Raw genomic sequence first — 18,715 nt, 5'->3', positions numbered from 1 at the left:
TAGACTTAGTCCAAAATGAATAAATGGCACTTACCTATACAAAACTTCGCGGCTTTTCTTTGCTCAAAACAGGGATCGGAACCGGTTTTTTGCAAAAACTTAGAAATAACCATATTTTTCGAATTATTTTATACTCGAAATGTAGGACTCAGTTGTGTTTTTAGGTTACGGCTTCGTATTATTAGATTGCCCAATTAGAAATGAAGTAATTAGCAAAGAACGAAAAAATACCGTTTCCGTTCCCATACAAAAAATACCGGTATCCGATCCCTGGCTCAAAATATCCATGAATGCTTATAAAATATTTCGTAATACCTATTACTTAGTTGTCTTACTTAAATCGCTCTACGAACCTTTTCAGAAAAGTATGGTCAAGAAATATTTTTTATTTATTTATTTTATTTTATTATTGTTCCATAAATTAATAAATACAATAATACAATAAAAAAAAACAAAGACACTACAACTACCTTAAAAAACACACTATTAATAAACTAACCTACTTATCACCCCCATTCCGACCCCCACCCAGCCCAAAAGTGCCAAAGATACTAGGTTTATTATTGTTTGTTTTATTTTATTATTATTATTATTTTTGAGCCACCATTACGTGATTAATGATTGCCCTTTTAAGTACGTAGGTACTTACACTGAAGTTTTTTAAATTTGAATTATTTTCAAAGTATGCTAGTTTTGTCAACTGCCAATAAAGTTGGGCATCTTTTAATATCTTAACAGAAGTGTGAGGCACGTATGTCAGTCCCCTGTAACAACTACTACCATACCCACAGTATTTACAGCCATTGGAAAATCAGTTCAAATTTGAAATTTACAGCGCGTTAATAAGGTCAATTATTCAGTGCGTTTCCCAAGGTCTCTTACGGCTGTTATACGTGTAGTAAATGTTCAGCAAACAGCACGTGATCAGAGGACCAGCGATCAGCTTTCTGAGGTACATATGCGTTTGCTCACGCTTGCCTGTTTGTCTTTGGATTATGGATGCGAATTTGCGAAAAAATATCGGTAAGCTTTAGGTAAATATGATGGTGTTTGGTAGCGAGTTTGTGTTACTTGTCCGTGTTCTAGGTTTGAGTTTGTTTTTAGGGTTCCGTACCCAAAGGGTAAAAACGGGACCCTATTATTAAGACTCCGCTGTCCGTCCGTCCGTCCGTCCGTCCGTCCGTCTGTCACTAGGCTGTATCTCACGAACCGTGATAGCTAGACAGTTGAAATTTTCACAGATGATGTATTTCTGTTGCCGCTATAACAACAAATACTAAAAACAGAATAAAATAAAGATTTAAGTGGGGCTCCCATACAACAAACGTGATTTTTGACCGAAGTTAAGCAACGTCGGGCGGGGTCAATACTTGGATGGGTGACCGTTTTTTTGCTTGTTTTTTTTTGCTTGTTTTGCTCTATTTTTTGTTGATGGTGCGGAACCCTCCGTGCGCGAGTCCGACTCGCACTTAGCCGGTTTTTAGGGTTCCGTAGCCAAATGGCAAAAAACGGAACCCTTATAGATTCGTCATGTCTGTCTGTCTGTCCGTCTGTCCGTCTGTCCGTCTGTCCGTCCGTATGTCACAGCCACTTTTCTCCGAAACTATAAGAACTATACTGTTGAAACTTGGTAAGTAGATGTATTCTGTGAACCGCATTAAGATTTTCACACAAAAATAGAAAAAAAAACAATAATTTTTTGGGGTTCCCCATACTTCGAACTGAAACTCAAAAAATTTTTTTTCATCAAACCCATACGTGTGGGGTATCTATGGATAGGTCTTCAAAAATGATATTGAGGTTTCTAATATCATTTTTTTCTAAACTGAATAGTTTGCGCGAGAGACACTTCCAAAGTGGTAAAATGTGTCCCCCCCCCTCCTGTAACTTCTAAAATAAGAGAATGATAAAACTAAAAAAAATATACGATGTACATTACCATGTAAACTTCCACCGAAAATTGGTTTGATCGAGATCTAGTAAGTAGTTTTTTTTTAATACGTCATAAATCGCCTAAATACGGAACCCTTCATGGGCGAGTCCGACTCGCACTTGGCCGCTTTTTATGGTTTCTTTGACATGTTTTCTTAAAGAGAAATATCAAGATTTGTATTTTTACTGTTTATTTTAAAGTCCGTTGAAGTGCTGTGTGAAGCAAGATAACGTAGTAAATAACAAAAATAGCACAATGGTTTACGTAAATATCTCGAAAATTAATGGCTTTAACTCCGTAGTCTATTAAAGAAAAGTCACGGCGCTTTGAGGTTGAATATCAAAACGTTTTTGTAAACAACAATAAATCAAAACATGGTAAACATCGTTTCTATGGTATGATTTCTGAACAAGTGTAAAAAAAAACATAGAATTTCTTTAATTTTTAAGTAGGCTTGCTTTTCTGAGTTTTACTAATATAGTTATTATTCTATTCTTTAATAATTTGCACAATTGATTCGTTTAATTTTTTCTCTTTTATTTTCTTTAATTGTAGAGATTACTAACTTAGTTTCATCATCTCTAAGTACGATCTGATGAAATTTTCATTGTTTCGTTCTAAACACTTACGTAACTAAAATTAGCCAAATTATTTGCTACCGGCTCGAATCTCCATCTTATCAGGTGGCACGTAAATCTGCATTTCATCAAAGATCAAGTCAGGCTTATTGGCAAACATGGGGCTGGTAATTAATCTGGTCAGACGCGGCGAGGTACAGAATACAAATCACGGGCGCGCAGGGACGCGCGTTATTGCCACAGTAATGAAATTACAACGCCTGCTAATTTGATATGTGACGTAAATAATGCACTTGATGCTGTCAGACTGCGTGCAGTCTATGCAGTTAATGTTATGCAGATAATGTCCTCATAAAAGATAGAAATTCTTTAGGAAGTTAAGTGACCGAAAGGGTATCGATGAGATTGTGATAAACGATAACTTTGAAAAGGCGCTTCTTTTCAAGGCTCGCGCAATATTGCCATGGTAATTTAATAATTTATACGTGATGTAAATAATGCATGTGATGATAATTATCATACTACAGTCTGTGCATAACTGTGCAATGAATGTTTTTCAGACCCGTCGTCATGAACGCTAGAGTGCCTGGCTACCACATCGTTCTTTATTTGAGTGGAAAAGTCAAAGCCTGCTAATTTACTGACGTAAATAATAGAGCACCTGATGCTGTTGGGCTGCAGTCTGTGCAGTAGTAGTGAAGTAGATAAAGTCCTCATTTAAAAGCTAATAGGGCCCAATGATATGCATCTTACAAAGCTGTTTTTAATCAATATTTCACCGAATAATTTTAATTACGCGTCTTAGAAATCGGGGCGTTTATCTTGCCAAAACAAATTGGCATTCCTCGCGAGTCGGCATTTCCCTTTGAAGTTACACAAGTTTTATTGCAATGGGTGGCCATCTAAATTATTTCATTTCATTATAAATAGGTACCTACTATAAAAAACAAAAGTGTGTAGTTAAACAGATAAGTTGCAACGAATACTTCTCTTTATAACTTTAATAGTGTACAGATTAAAGTAACACTTGTACAGTCGCCATCAGATATATCGGAGCGGCCAGGGCGCTCACAAATATCTGAACACGCCTCTATTGTCAAGGCCTTAGAGTGCGTGTTCAGATATTTTTGAGCGCCTCGGCCGCTCCGATATATCTGATGGCGACTACATCGGTACATGAATGAATAAGTTTCACGACTAAAGTGAGATTAGCCTCGGTTGAGAATTGACTGTAATCGACGCGTAGGTGGTCCGAGTCCTCCATGCGGAGAAAATTATAAACGTCAAGGGAATACTATGAACTTACATCCTTTTATTAATCAAAACTTTATTTCGACCCCACCGGGTCGTGACGTCATCACATTCTTCGGATAACAGACAAACCGCACTCTTTACAAGTTTCATTAATTCTTCGGTCTGCGTCACGGATTTTTGAGTTAAAAGTTAATTTAAGTTACAGCAGAAACATTGAAACGTCGGTTTTTGAGTATTTAAGTAGAGGTATAGTTTTCAAAGTTTATTTCGGTAGTTAAAGTCAATTTAATAAAAACGGACTGGACCACATAGGTTACTTTACCCAATCACAAAATACACACAGCACAGTTATCATTGCCAGTAAACATCTAAAAGTTTCGTTTCCATTACATTCTTCGTTAAAACCGAAATATCTTCGTAAAAGTCAATTACAGTTGAAGTTCGCAAAGGTAATAAACAAATACGGGGTGAAGGCTAGGTTTGTTTGCGGCCAATAAACCGGGGTTGAACCGGGGTTGCGGGGTACAAGGGGTGCGGGGGTTAGCATCAAGTAGTAATTAATGGTCTGACAAAGACAGGGGTGAAATTGGATCAATTTGCGATATCTTATGTTTTTGTAGGTGAAAATTCTTATTATTTCGCAAATTGTAAAAATTTACTTGATGTAAAAAAAATCCCTTGTATTATCAATATAATCCTCACTAAAGTCTGTGCGGAAAGAGAAATATCGCAGATTTTACGTTGGGAATGATAAAAATACAGTCCCTTCTGTAGGTAGTACCGAATACAAATATTACTTGTATTTGCAAGTCGACTATAACAATAACTCATACAATATAAACTTTATACTTACGGTTTACGCAACAGGCTGAGAGGTTTCCAAAAACGACTCAAATTTATATGGCCCGCGGGACGCCGTAAATATCCAAACCAATAAAGGACTCCAAACGCTCCCCATAAAAATACCACGAATTCAGCACAATATTGAGTGGTCTCCCGTTTTGAGAACAATGGCCTCGCGGACCGACCCTCGTATTTAGCTATTGTTTTAAGTGGGCCACACTTCGTTACGCCCTCGCACTCAACGGAGATCGGCCTTTTTATATTTTTCAGACCCTCCAGCTAAACTGATAATGACGACGCCCCTAGCCAAGTTTAGCGGCATTACCTTCCAAATTTATTGTTACGGATGTTCGTTTACTCTAAATAGGCACGTTAATGGTAATCCCAGGAACTCGAGCACCTGGTTCGAGTTAGGTTGTATAAGATATAAGACGCTTTTGTGCAGAATCATTACGACTTTCTTCGATTACAAGAGCTTTGGGCAGAGCTTGGAACCGGTATTGAAATACCTGTTAACATCGTTCCGAAACCGTTATATTATTCATTAAAAACCGGTTAATTGATGGAACGCAAACTAAAAGATTACGTTCTCTCTCCTAACCGGTAAGAAGAGGGAACGGAATTTTATGATTCGCAGGGAACGATATAATACCGGCTACACTTGGCTTTCGGAGACTCGGTTAAACTCGTTGTTATACGTGAAATATAGCAATACTTACTCGTTCTATCTCGCTTCAATATTTTCAATTTAACCGGTTAATTTCGTTCCACGAAAACGGAAGGCGAACGAATTGGCATAAATCAGTATCTCAATAGAACACTTCTTTAACCGGTAACCGCAAACGGAAACGAAATCCTTTTCGTTCCCGAGTGAACGAAACCGGTTTGAAAAATAAAACGGTTTCCGAGCCCTGGCTTTGGGAGATGAGTAACGTTCCGCCGCAGGTGGTGTGGCCCCTTTCGTTGAACAAACAAACCATAGCTGTATATAATTTATCTCATTTCCCTCAGACGGCCTTTTCGGAGCCCGAGGAGTCACATGTCAAATGGGGTGAACTGGCTTGTCAGATTCCATTGTCGTCTGTTTACAACACGGGAAAACAGACGCTTCATATTGTTAGCCTGATTGAGGAATGGATTTGGCAAACGTACCGAAAAATGATGCTTCGTACATTTACACCTACAATACTTCATAATTATAACTTCAACTTCTATATATAGGGAATAACTTACAAAACGTAACTTTCTCGTATATTTGTATAAATAGATAATAATTTGTATGATTTTCTATTTATAACTCGAGTTAATTATAGTCTAATTTGCGATCTCTCTTTGTTTTTGTGGATAACGCACTACTGGCCTGACTTTTAGAAACCAACGTAGAGGTTTGCTCAGAAGTAGACTTCAAAATTCGGAAGAAAAGTTCCGAATTTTAAAAATGGTATAGTTATTATTGCTCTTTCCGGCCGCTGGGCTCAAGAATCAGACAGGGAAACAAAAGTCAAAATAATTAACTTATAAGTACATACTTTTCTCCTTATTCTTGTCTTGAATTTAATATTATGAGCATGCCTAACAACGCTGTTGCTGGTTGGTATTGTGCCTAATTTAGACGATATCGGAAATCCTCCGAGTACAACAAACAGACTTAGGCAACAACTTATGTGCTTAGAACCAACTAACATACCGAGTTCCTTAATTATGCGCGTCAATTTTCGGCTTTTCTACCGTCAACAGATTTCGGGGTTTTCGGCAACAGACGGAGCACAATCCTGTTTGTTCCAACTTCGCCGACGCTCCCCTGGCAATGGGGTAGGTGGGCTTAATTGGGAAATAATGCCCACGCGATTAATCACTATACCCTGTTCGTATTTGCAATGTTCTATTCTCAAATTCTCTTCAGAATAAGAATGTAGGGAGGGCCTGAAAACTCATCTAAGTTTAGCCAAAGATTTCGGTGCCTAATTGGGGTAAAGATGCAAGAAGCGCTTGAAGACACAAATAACCTATACAAATAACACGTCAAAAATTTTCAAGATGCAGGGATTGTATTATAACAAAGGCATCCAAGATGACAATTATTTATCGAAATGCGAAATAAAGTAAAAGTGTATCGGGATTACAGATGCGACGAAGGGTTGTTTTATTCATGTTTCGATTAGCATTTACTATTAATCGATTGCCAGTTGACATTGGGTTGATATCCTTATCAATTTAATTCAAAACCTACGCTGCTTGCTGTTAACTGTCAATTGTTATTTTATTACCGTAGCAAAATTCGCTTTGTACATAAAAACTAGGTACTAAACAAAATCGAATTATTATTTCCGAAGAATAATCATCATCATCATCATCATTGGCCTTTGCATCTATTCCAGACGATTTATGATGTAACACCGGAGAAACACCTTTTTTGGTGGCTGAATAGACCGATGCGAGACCGACATGCCCTACCACAGGCCTGACAAGAGAGATTTCCGGAAAACGGCACTGAGACACCACCGAAGAATAATAACGTTGCAATATTAAAACAATGTTACTTGTCGCACTTGAGTTATCCGGATATACAATTGTATGTACGTACCTATACAGGGTAGATCGCCGTGCGGTCTTGAGACTGATTTCCAATGGGGCCGAGGGACGTCTCCGGTAGACCTGAAACTGCCTCGGTTCGTTGCACCGCCGTATTACGATTTGCCTATTGTACGAGTCAAAGGTGATGTTAAAAGGTGTTTAGGGGAAGAGGGTCGTTTATTACGTCAGTCCGTTTTCTGTCTCGTAAAAGGTTTTGCGTACACATATATAAAAACTAAATTTATATTTGTTTTTTTTTCTAAATTTATTTAAAATTGTGATGTTCTTGTAAATATAATTTTGTATGCATAATAGAAAACTTTCATAAGTAGGTACAGTAGTAGAAATTAAATAAAGAACTAAAATACCTAGTTTTTATACCTAGCAACACCAAAGTTCTTGCCAAATGTGTCAAACCAAGCAAAAATTGTTGGATTCAACTTCATCTAGATAGATGTGACTATATGCTGTTTGTGACCATAATGCGAATGCAGCTTGAAACATAATGTTGCCTGCTTATGGCCACTGGCGCCCACAATTTTCTCCTCTTTATTGTCAGATTGGCGCCTCAGTGCCAGGGTTTTAGCAAATTTAATTCTACATCTGTACACATCCCGACAGTCATTTCAGCAGAACAACAGAGCCTCGTTAATGAATTTTCCGTCACGCATCCGCAAATCCGACCGAAGAGCTTGTTAGGAATTAAATGAACATAATTGGTAATACAAAACTGAGTGGGGAGCCGTTATGAAGCATACAAATTTTCCGCAAACCCTTTAATCCGCCGCTCGCTTATTTCACTTGTCCCCTCGTTGGCGAATTTGTCCTTCCCCTCTCTCCCCGATGCCTGTCCGCGTAATTTCATGACCGCTTACTGCGCCAAGCGTGTATCTTATGCATTTATGCAACTAGAAAAGCCACCTTGTTTTATAAACATTAAAGCTTATAGTTTAATGTAAAGTGAGATAGAGATGAGAGGATGAGAGCGTACACGAGCAGTTCAATTCTCTTATGCCTCCGAGGTATACATTTCTGCAAAATTCATAGAAGGCTTTGATGCGCCGATCTTGCATATAACGCCTTTCCGTACTGCGAAAGTTTTCTTGTTAAATGCTGCTCTGGGGATCCCTAAACCCAATTGTAAATTCATGGAGATTAACACTTGTTTTATCCTTAAAACTTTTTACTCAAAAACAAAATCGCAATGATATTTTCTTGACAGAGTCCATCTTTTGAGAATTCACTTCGTACGGCTATAAAGCCAGAGGGATGGCTCTTTCATATGGGAATTCAATACAAATTCCCCCAGCCAATTTGCATGCCTGTACGCCAGAGGTTTTCCTCAAGTTATTTTTTATACATATAATAAAAGTTCATCTCCCTCGTCCGTCGGTTTTCATCATTGCTAAATCAACATAAATCTTATTATCTGTCTCGTTTATTTTCATCTACACTGACAAGCTCTTATTTAAGAAATTATCTAGAGAATTTATTGCTGAAATGACTTTTCCGATTCTGTATAATTTTGTTGTTTTGTCGTAGACGAAATTTTGGTAGTGCCGTATAAAATGCGGCTCGTTGGGAAAGAGGGAGGGAAGGGTCTGTGGAACGCGAACTGCATACTTAAAATATTGTAAAAAAGCTCCATGCGTCTCCGCTGCAAGCGCTATTCCTGTCGCTTTACGAACATAGACTAGCCTTCAACTCGAATAAACCAGGAAAACTGCAACCTTGAGATCGCTAACGCTATTGTAACCAGCAAGCTTGCTAGGGTTGTCCTGAGGCGAATACTCTTTTGCGGCGTGTAATCGGTAAGTACAATGAAGCCAGGAAAAATACATTTGTGATTCTGAACAAATGGCGTCGTAATAAGTTTGGGAGCCTCCGCAGCCTCCCGGTGGGCGATACAGCGATACTTGTCAACAGCTGAAGATGTGACGACCTAAAGTCTATTTTTTTATTCCGTAGACTGAAATGACAGTTAATAGTATGAACATGAAATGTCATTTCATACTATTAACTGTCATTTCAGTCTACCGAATAAAAAAATAGACTTTACGCACGGAGAATATGATTATGATATAGATATTAGGGTTCGTAAGACGTATGGAAATTTTATTAACGCTACACGTTTCATAAACTTTTTCATTTGAATTTAAAATGTGTATATATTTCGTCATAAAACCTACACCAGAGCCTACCCTCGTAAAGAGAGAAAAGCTTCAGATTCGCCTTAGTATCATTGCAGACTTAGTTATGAACTGTAGTTATTCCAATTGTTATGTTCTTGTTGGAATTGGTTTCTTTTTTATTACTTTAACTATGCATAAAAAACTTTTATACGACTGCATCAACAACATAATCTCCTTTTCCAAGGAGTTATAACATTACAATTCACGATTGTAAAATTAACGCTAACAAATGCAGTCAAAGGCTCAAAGCCATGCGGTATTCGTTTTAGGTTAAAATCGATCACACACACACCAATTTGAATCTTATGCGTTTTATTTTAATTAAATATTTTTCTATATGCATACAAACCATATTTAAACACATTCATTGCCACCGACCCGCTAGGCGGGTTCTCTATTCGTAGGCTCTTTTCGCTACATAGGGTTTTCCTATGTTACAAGCTACGCTCTTAGCACGTATATACATAGATCGCGCTGACGGTGAATGTGATAAACATCAGTGTGGTCGATCTCGATACTACAAACTTAATAAATATCGCTAAGCCATGTACGAGTATCTATTATTCTCTTCTTAACGTTAACAAAGCTTTCTTAATCCACCTGTAATAAGCATATACATATATGTCCCTCCCTCACATACATATATGCCCACCCTCGAGTTCTCAGATATCATCTTTGCTGTTATACTCACATCGATAATGGTATACCAGCTTTAGTCTGACCTCTGATTAGGTCGGTTATTACGACCACATGGTTCAAATTATACTGGAAATGAACTTACAGTAAAGTACAAGTGTTTTGCGAATAGGTAGACTGCAGTGCGAGATTTAGATACAGGATACAGATAGCAGCGAACGATACAAAGTTGTTTAATAGATACGGCTAGTAGCCAATAGAGAAATGCATATTTACAGATTACTCGGGAACTTATATAAGGGAAAATATTTAATAAACTATATTTAATATCTAAAAGCTATTCTCTATTAGAGAATTTTTTCTGCAAATTTACTTTTATTTAAGGGAAAGGCCATTACGCTCAAAATTTTGATTTATAAAAAGAATAATAGCAAAATGTATTTTTAAATAGAACTTAACCAGAAACTACGCGTAATCTTGATATTCTTAATTGTTTTTTTTTAATTTGTTTTATTTGTGGTGCAATAAATAATATTTACTTAAATATTACTCAATGAAGCAATTGTCATTTGGTAGCCGGCTTGATAAAGTAAGACTCCTGCCAGTTCGTCCGTGGAAAGTTGACACTAATTACACGATATCTCAAAAGAGGGAGAAATCAACCCTTTATTTTAAGGATAAGGTTTTATCTCAACAAATGTTATTTTGAATATACATATATGATGGGTTTTTCCATTTCAACTTTATATTGAAAATACTTGTATAAACTTCGAGATGCGGAAAAGCCAGACGCGCTCCCTGTTGACATATTATTGTGAGAAAAGTTTATTTGATAGAGACCACACATCAATATGGGCATTTTACCATGCAATAACAATATTGACGGGTTTTTTTTTGTGATAATACCTATAATATCTAAGAAAACAAGACCGAAGTGATCCCATAAGTGTTCCGTGAACAAAGTTTTGTACGGAACACTAAAAAGGTTGAGTAATCCAAAGGTCTTTAGTAACAAAACGATTTTTTTAATTCTAAGACTTAGTAATGAATTAGTTTTAATGTAACTTAAGGTGTATGTTAGTTAACCTCGGTTATTACCAAACTTTTCAGGCAACTGAAACCACCGGCTACTCGGCTAGACATAACTTTCAGGGCTGCACAGAACTCTGCTTTTAGTAGCGAAATTATCTTGTGCCATCATTGTATTTAAACAGCAGTGAAAATTCCCAAAGCAAAATCCACAAATGGTATAATTGTGAATCATTTATGTCCCCATCGATAAAAAAAAGCGGCCAAGTGCGAGTCGGACTCGCCCATGAAGGGTTCCGTATTTAGGCGATTTATGACGTATAAAAAAAAACTACTTACTAAATCTCGTTCAAACCAATTTTCGGTGGAAGTTTACATGGTAATGTACATCATATATTTTTTTTAGTTTTATCATTCTCTTATTTTAGAAGTTACAGGGGGGGGACACACATTTTACCACTTTGGAAGTGTCTCTCGCGCAAACTATTCAGTTTAGAAAAAAATGATATTAGAAACCTCAATATCATTTTTGAAGACCTATCCATAGATACCCCACACCTATGGGTTTGATGAAAAAAAAAATTTTTGAGTTTCAGTTCGAAGTATGGGGAACCCCAAAAATTAATTGTTTTTTTTCTATTTTTGTGTGAAAATCTTAATGCGGTTCACAGAATACATCTACTTACCAAGTTTCAACAGTATAGTTCTTATAGTTTCGGAGAAAAGTGGCTGTGACATACGGACGGACAGACAGACGGACAGACAGACAGACAGACATGACGAACCTATAAGGGTTCCGTTTTTGCCATTTGGCTACGGAACCCTAAAAAACATTCTCGAGATAAAGATTAAGGCTAATAGAAGTCACGAGCTCACTTATAGGTACCTACTTCGCAAATTCTAACACTCAATGACGGGTTATTTAAAAACACCTCATATTCAAGCCTAGACTATACAAAGTTACTTATAGGTGTAAAATGTGCATTTATAGTGCCAATAGTGCTGTACATAGTGTCATTCTTAAGTCACTTTCACCAGTAGGTACCTAATAAGTAGTCATTGTGCCTTATAGAACTTAGCCTACTTATATTTTTACGATTAGAACTTAGCCTACTTACATTTTTACGATTAGTTTTAAAGGTTTTTGTATTAAAGTTACATCGCTGTCAGTAATCTGTGTACTGCGCCAGAGGGCTAACTAACTAAGAGTTACAGCGTCACGTGCCTCGAAATAAATAGCAGTAAAGTTAATTAAACATTGCTCCACTGCAGGCAACAAACTTTCCTGTTTTTTTTTGATATGGCAATTTTTTTTTAAATATACCGTCGAAATAATGAACGTGGATTTTTAAATTATTTATTATAGTGTAGGGATACCCGCGGTTTATACCTGCGGTTTAAATTTAAATAAAATGAATACAATCCTTTTTCTCGCAGATATACTCTGGCACACCCACGAGTCCCACAACCCACTTGGTCAGTAGAAGAAGGCGGCAAAATTAAACAATGTAGGCGCGACGAGTTGACTGAAAGTTGTTTAAAAAGTCGTGTTCAAAGTCTATAATAGCTATTATATGGTCGTGTTTATTTTGGGTTATAAAGGGAAAACTAACTATCTAACCACCCCACTTTCAATAAAGTCTATCAGTGCTTCGAGATTACCGTCCCCACGTCGTCTTACTTTAACCTTCTCTAATGATGTTCTCTTTGTCCCCAGGATGTTCAGGGCAGAGCCTGCAGATCTTCCCGAAGCAGGAGCAGCAAACGGTGGCGGTGGGCAAGTCGGTGGTGCTCACCTGCCAGGCCAACGCGCCGGACCCCGGGCTCGTCACGCAGCCGCAGTGGAAGGACCCCAAGGGTCAGGTCATCAATGCAGCTTCGTAAGTATTTTTAGTACTTAGCTACCAGGCCTTATAGATCCAGGCGCCCGTAAACTTCGCAAGGTTTCGAATCAAATCAAAGAGCACAGAAAAGTAGATTGTCTCAACAGCATGCTAATAAGATAGTGCAAAGTGGGCGTTTTTTTTTGTTGTCCCCTACACTTTTTTTTTCAAATTTGGGATTTTTTATGTTATTTCTACTCAGAATCACGAGCTCTTTCTATCCTAATAGGAGAAAAAAAGTGTCCCAAAATTTCCATACATTTTTCGATTTTTCCATTCCGCGACCGCCATACAAAGTCTATGAAAAATGGTGACGTAATGGAAATAAAAACCTTAGGACACTTTAATAACAACATAAAAAAATAACAAAAAATCCCAAATTTGAAAAAAAAGTGTAGGGGACAACAAAAAAAAAACGCCCAAGTGCCATCTCAAGGCTTCTAATTCCGCACTCATCTTGCAGTCGCGGTGGAAATACCTAAGTTATTATGTATTCAAGTGTATGAAGAGGTTCGTAAGATTTTAAGAAGATATTTAATACACTTCGGCACAGTGCAGTACGATCGACAAAACAGAATCTCTTTTATAAATACAATGTTTTAATCGAAGACTTAGATTTTCTGTAATAAGAAGATTCATCACCGTTCAATTTACTATACTTACTCGTATATGAAAAGATAAAAAAAAGATAAAAGATTTTTATTCGTGACGTTCACAAAACATAAGATATAGGTAGATAAGATATTCATTTTTACAAGCGTACCATAAAATGGAGTGAGTAGGGTTCGCGGGGAGAGTTGGGTTATGAATGGGGAGAGAAGGGATGAAAGGGGGTTGAGATGGGATTTTAAGGCTACTGCTCCAAAAATAATGTATTCCAATTTAAAATGGAGCTATAGTAATACTCATAATAAAAAAATTCGATCCAACAATCTTCCAAAGTCACCTTTGTATGAAATCCCATCTCACCCCAATTATGAGGGACTACGGGGTGAGGTGGGATTTCCTGTTTATCGTCAAAGTTATATAAATGAAATGGAACTACCCAAAATAAAATAAAAACTAAAATACAAACGTCCGGAACACTTATTATATACAACATTCAGTTTGTATATGTATAAATAAAATGTTATCGAGGTTTGAATGTCAGTTTTGCCCCTACTCACCCCATTTTACGGTATCTCAGTAAATGAAGGACATAGGTCACCTCCTAATGCATGCCAATCGTTGCGGTAGTTCTCGATCCCTTTTCATATTTTGATAAAAAGCGGCCAAGTGCGAGTCGGACTCGCCCATGAAGGGTTCCGTATTTAGGCGATTTAAGACGTATAAAAAAAAACTACTTACTAGATCTCGTTCAAACCAATTTTCGGTGGAAGTTTACATGGTAATGTACATCATATATTTTTTTTAGTTTTATCATTCTCTTATTTTAGAAGTTACAGGGGGGGGGACACACATTTTACCACTTTGGAAGTGTCTCTCGCGCAAACTATTCAGTTTAGAAAAAAATGATATTAGAAACCTCAATATCATTTTTGAAGACCTATCCATAGATACCCCACACGTATGGGTTTGATGAAAAAAAAATTTTTGAATTTCAGTTCGAAGTATGGGGAACCCCAAAAATTTATTGTTTTTTTTCTATTTTTGTGTGAAAATCTTAATGCGGTTCACAGAATACATCTACTTACCAAGTTTCAACAGTATAGTTCTTATAGTTTCGGAGAAAAGTGGCTGTGACATACGGACGGACAGACAGACGGACAGACAGACAGACAGACATGACGAATCTATAAGGGTTCCGTTTTTTGCCATTTGGCTACGGAACCCTAAAAAAGGTACGACGGCTTTTTTCATAAAACTTAACTTTTTAACAGCCCGAGCACTCGACCAGAGATCTACACGGAGTCGAGCCCCGCTAAACAGCAGCAAACGCTGTACATCTCGTCGATCACGCCCGCCATGGCTGGCAAGTACACCTGCGTGTCTGCCTACACCAACGAGCCCTTGAGTGCTAGTGTCGTCTTGGACACGTTTGGTACGTTTTTATTTCAATATTTTAATTATGTAGAGAAACTAGATAGTGCTCCATCACAGAGTGCTCTCGTAACATGGTGAACAAGGGATATTATGTAGAAACATGAGACATGGGAGCTCACAGAAGAAAATAAACTTAAGATAAAAGAGTCGTTACATGACACACAGATGGATTTTTAATAGAACATCTCGCACGTCTAAATGTTCTATTAAAAATCCATCTGATATAGGTCGTTAAATTCAAAGTTAAACTACCTATATTATCACACATGTATAATTACACGCTCGTCGTTGATATCATGGATAAATGTATTTACAATCCATATAATGTATTTTTAATATTAATTCTTATTTCAGTTGCCATTACATGGATCAACGCTAATGAGAATCAATTCGCAACTAAGGGCAAAGACTTCAAAGTGATGTGCGAGGTGGCTGCTGAGCCTGCACCGTCTGTTGATTGGTTCAAAGAAGGAACTCCGGTAAGATTACTCAGAATTGATTTGAGTTGAAAAAAAAGTGACTACATGATTTTAAAGGCACATGCAGCTAGTCTAGAATAGTCACAACTGAATTATATTTTCTAGATCTCGACTGGCGACAGATATGTCATTCATGCCAATGGCCTAATGATTAAAAACATCGAAGAAAGTGACGATGGAACATACACTTGCCGAGCTGTTGTCATCCAAACTGGTGAACTCGCAGAAAGGAATATAAAACTTGAGGTAAGTTGCGAAAAGATAAAAAGCAATTTAGTCAGCATAGTTATGGTTCCAAGTATTTATTGACTCGATTGATTCTAGGTTTACACTGCACCAGAAATGGAAGAACGTGAGCCAAGAGTGGAAATTAAAGAAGGAGGATCAGCTGCCATCACATGCAAAGCTAGAGGCAAACCCCCGCCGAAATACTCCTGGATTAAAGCATCGACACGAGAGGTAAGTTTCTAATGACGACTTGTGACTGCACACTTTTGAATTATAAACTGATTAGTTATTAACACCAGCCCCGAAAAAGGAAATACACAAATAAGTCAGAATTATTAAAATAACAAATGAGTATTAAAACGACGATTCAGTTAAATGAAAGTGAAAAACACGCTAGACGATATTATCTGCTGCTGGTGGTCTTGCTGCTTGCGTCCACAGTTCTTTTAACTGGCATTATTGTATATTTTTACAGAACTTGGCCAGTACATCTCGATTTAGTGTAAACGAAATCTCCGGAATGCTAACGTTCGATAGAGTCGAAGCAGGGGATTACGGTAAATACATATGCAGCGCTGTCAACCAGGCTGGTCAAAACGAAACTGAAATCGAAGTAGAAGTGCTTGTTCCGCCAAAGATATTCGAGTTGCTAAATATGACTGTCGCTGAAAAGGCCGAAGGGCGGTTGGAATGCAAAGCTACAGGACGACCTGCACCTAGGATTAGGTTCCGTAAACATTCCAAGACAGAACCTTTTGTAAATGGACCTAACGATGATGGAAGGTAAGTGTTAACTGAGCGGTAAAATCCCAAATGAGGCAATAATGAGACAAATTACGTCGCCAAAAGTTGTACTCTATTACAAACAAAGCACAGTAGGTGTCGTATATGACATTTTCTCTATGATTATTTCCTGTTTGTTGTGGAACAAGTTTTCATGAGAAACCCAACAGCACAACCCACATTCAATTTCCGTTATCTTATTTGTCTGACATCAGTTTTAGTTCATAATCATGAATAATTATTGATTTAGCGTTGTATTGTTTCAGAATAAACATTGAAACCAGCTCTCATCAAACCGGTGATCAAATGCAAACTAGTGCAGTCATTACTATTTCAAACGTAAATAGAACTGATGATGGTTTATACGAATGTATAGCAAATAATGACGGTAAGTAATTAACAAAAAAATTGCTTTCTCTCATGAGAGAAGACCAAATAAAATCTTATAACAAAAATTACCTAACGGATTCTAATTCAAAAATATTTTAAGGTGGCGAGGCAAGGAAGAATGGACATCTGATGGTAGAATTCAAGCCTGTATTTAACCCTAATCAAAATATACCATTGGTTTGGAGTTGGAATTCCCAACCACGTAATATCAGTTGCATAGCAGAGAGTTTCCCCAACGCAACTATTAAATGGAGGTATGATTTTGGTGTTAAAAAGGTTCATTTCTGTAATTTAATAAGACAGTAAAACTAAACACTATTTATTTTCCTTAATCAGATTCCACGAGCTGGACTTGGTAGAAACACCCCATGTGAGGATCTATGGAGCAGGGCCTTACAGCACCGTAAGAGTAACTCCAACTGCGCGAACTCTGTATGGACATTACAAATGCATCGCCACCAACCGACACGGCGAAGCCGTTCACTCCACAGAACTCAGGGAAGCCTTTGTGCCAGGACCTGTCACTCAAGTATGCATTTCTGTTATTAAAAATGTTATTACGGTGGCTATTTCTAAATTAAGTGTAATTATGTTCCTTTCTCTTTTCTCTTTGCCCGCAGGTGCGTCAAGAAATACTAACAGCTACATCAGTAACATTCAATATCGTGGGACCAGCTGAAGAAATGAATCCACCGATTCAGGCTTTTACTGCTCAATACAAAGAGAACGGCAATTATGATTGGAACTTTGCGAAGAATCGAACTTGGTCTGTGAGCTCGCCGTACGTGGTGGAGGATTTAAAACCGATGTTCTCATACGATTTTAGATTCGCAGCAGTAAATATAGTCGGAGGCGGTAGCTGGGGAGCACCAATTACTGTCGTCATGCCGAGGAGGTAACTCAAAGCTCTATTTTTGTTTAATTTTTGCCTTTATTTTTTCTCCTTCATTCTTATTTTCATCTTCACTCCAATTCATTACTTTTCCATTTTTGTTGTTAATTTCCTAAGGTACTAACTACCTCTAACGTGCATTAACTTCCTCTTCATAAAATCTTGCCAAGCCTTCCTATCTTCAGCAACATGTTTCGCCTCGCTCAGATCAGTCCAACTGCTTCATTTCAAAACCCCTCGCTAGTCTTTTTTGCATTACTTGTTTTTCCTGCTGCGAATTTTTAACTTGACTTAATTATATTTAGGTCGCCACCTGAGCAACCGAAATGGAGACAACCACCCACTCCCAGTCCTGAATCGCTGCAGCACGGAAAATATGCTGACAGATATGAACTACAATGGAAGATTCCAGCTCATAACGGAGAACCAATCGATATGTATGAAGTCAGCTATTGTCCAGTAAGTATTCAGCTAGCAGCATCATGTAATTAATTAGTTTAATTTTAATTGAATAACCGGAAAAAACAGCATCTTCTAACTCGACAACATAAGTGAATCCGTTATTTTAATTACCAGGTGCTGAAAGTGAGCGGTGAATGGCGTGAGTCATCTGAATCTCTGTGCGTCACTCAAGAACTGAAGTCCTATGAAGCTATTAATTACGAAATCACCGGCTTGCAACCCGACACGCGCTACCGCATGAGTGTTCGCGCCCACAATATCTTGGGCTACTCTAAGCCCGCGACTCTCTATGTCCAGACCGCACTCGGTGAGTACCAAGAGACTAACGAAGTGCCTCTCCGAGCTGGCTTTTACGACGTCTATACAGCTCCTAACCCATTATATCCATCTGCGGCATCCTCTGCTGCATCTTCTTTACTGATCACTTTTGCTTTAGTATCTTTGTTTTTGTGATGTGTGACTCATATTTTGATTCAGTGCACGTAACTTTTGAAAACTATGACGCCGCAACATAGT

General features: G+C 37.7%; 1 protein-coding gene and 1 long non-coding RNA gene across 8 annotated transcripts in view; one reads left to right on the top strand and one right to left on the bottom strand.

Moving 5' to 3' along the window:
* Positions 1–18,715, top strand: part of LOC134653404 (fasciclin-2) — a 151,715-nt gene that overhangs the window by 127,622 nt on the left and 5,378 nt on the right. For all 7 annotated transcript variants that reach the window (XM_063508748.1, XM_063508751.1, XM_063508750.1 and 4 more), the window contains exons 2-13: positions 12,757–12,919; positions 14,803–14,963; positions 15,320–15,444; positions 15,550–15,690; positions 15,769–15,903; positions 16,148–16,455; positions 16,722–16,843; positions 16,946–17,099; positions 17,182–17,374; positions 17,466–17,740; positions 18,043–18,196; positions 18,314–18,506. In XM_063508748.1, the coding sequence (XP_063364818.1) occupies positions 12,757–12,919; positions 14,803–14,963; positions 15,320–15,444; positions 15,550–15,690; positions 15,769–15,903; positions 16,148–16,455; positions 16,722–16,843; positions 16,946–17,099; positions 17,182–17,374; positions 17,466–17,740; positions 18,043–18,196; positions 18,314–18,506 (2,124 nt within the window). The remainder of the gene's footprint in view (positions 1–12,756; positions 12,920–14,802; positions 14,964–15,319; positions 15,445–15,549; positions 15,691–15,768; positions 15,904–16,147; positions 16,456–16,721; positions 16,844–16,945; positions 17,100–17,181; positions 17,375–17,465; positions 17,741–18,042; positions 18,197–18,313; positions 18,507–18,715) is intronic.
* The window catches only part of LOC134653454 (uncharacterized), a 105,966-nt gene continuing 88,982 nt past the window's right edge, over positions 1,732–18,715 (bottom strand). Inside the window, exon 2 of the long non-coding RNA XR_010097256.1 lies at positions 1,732–2,013. This is a non-coding gene — a long non-coding RNA (uncharacterized LOC134653454). The remainder of the gene's footprint in view (positions 2,014–18,715) is intronic.

The sequence above is a fragment of the Cydia amplana genome, chromosome 13, assembly GCF_948474715.1.
Source record: "Cydia amplana chromosome 13, ilCydAmpl1.1, whole genome shotgun sequence".
NCBI lineage: Eukaryota > Metazoa > Arthropoda > Insecta > Lepidoptera > Tortricidae > Cydia > Cydia amplana.
Note: the sequence above shows the minus strand (reverse complement) of the source record. Positions and strands in the feature narration are given on the sequence as shown.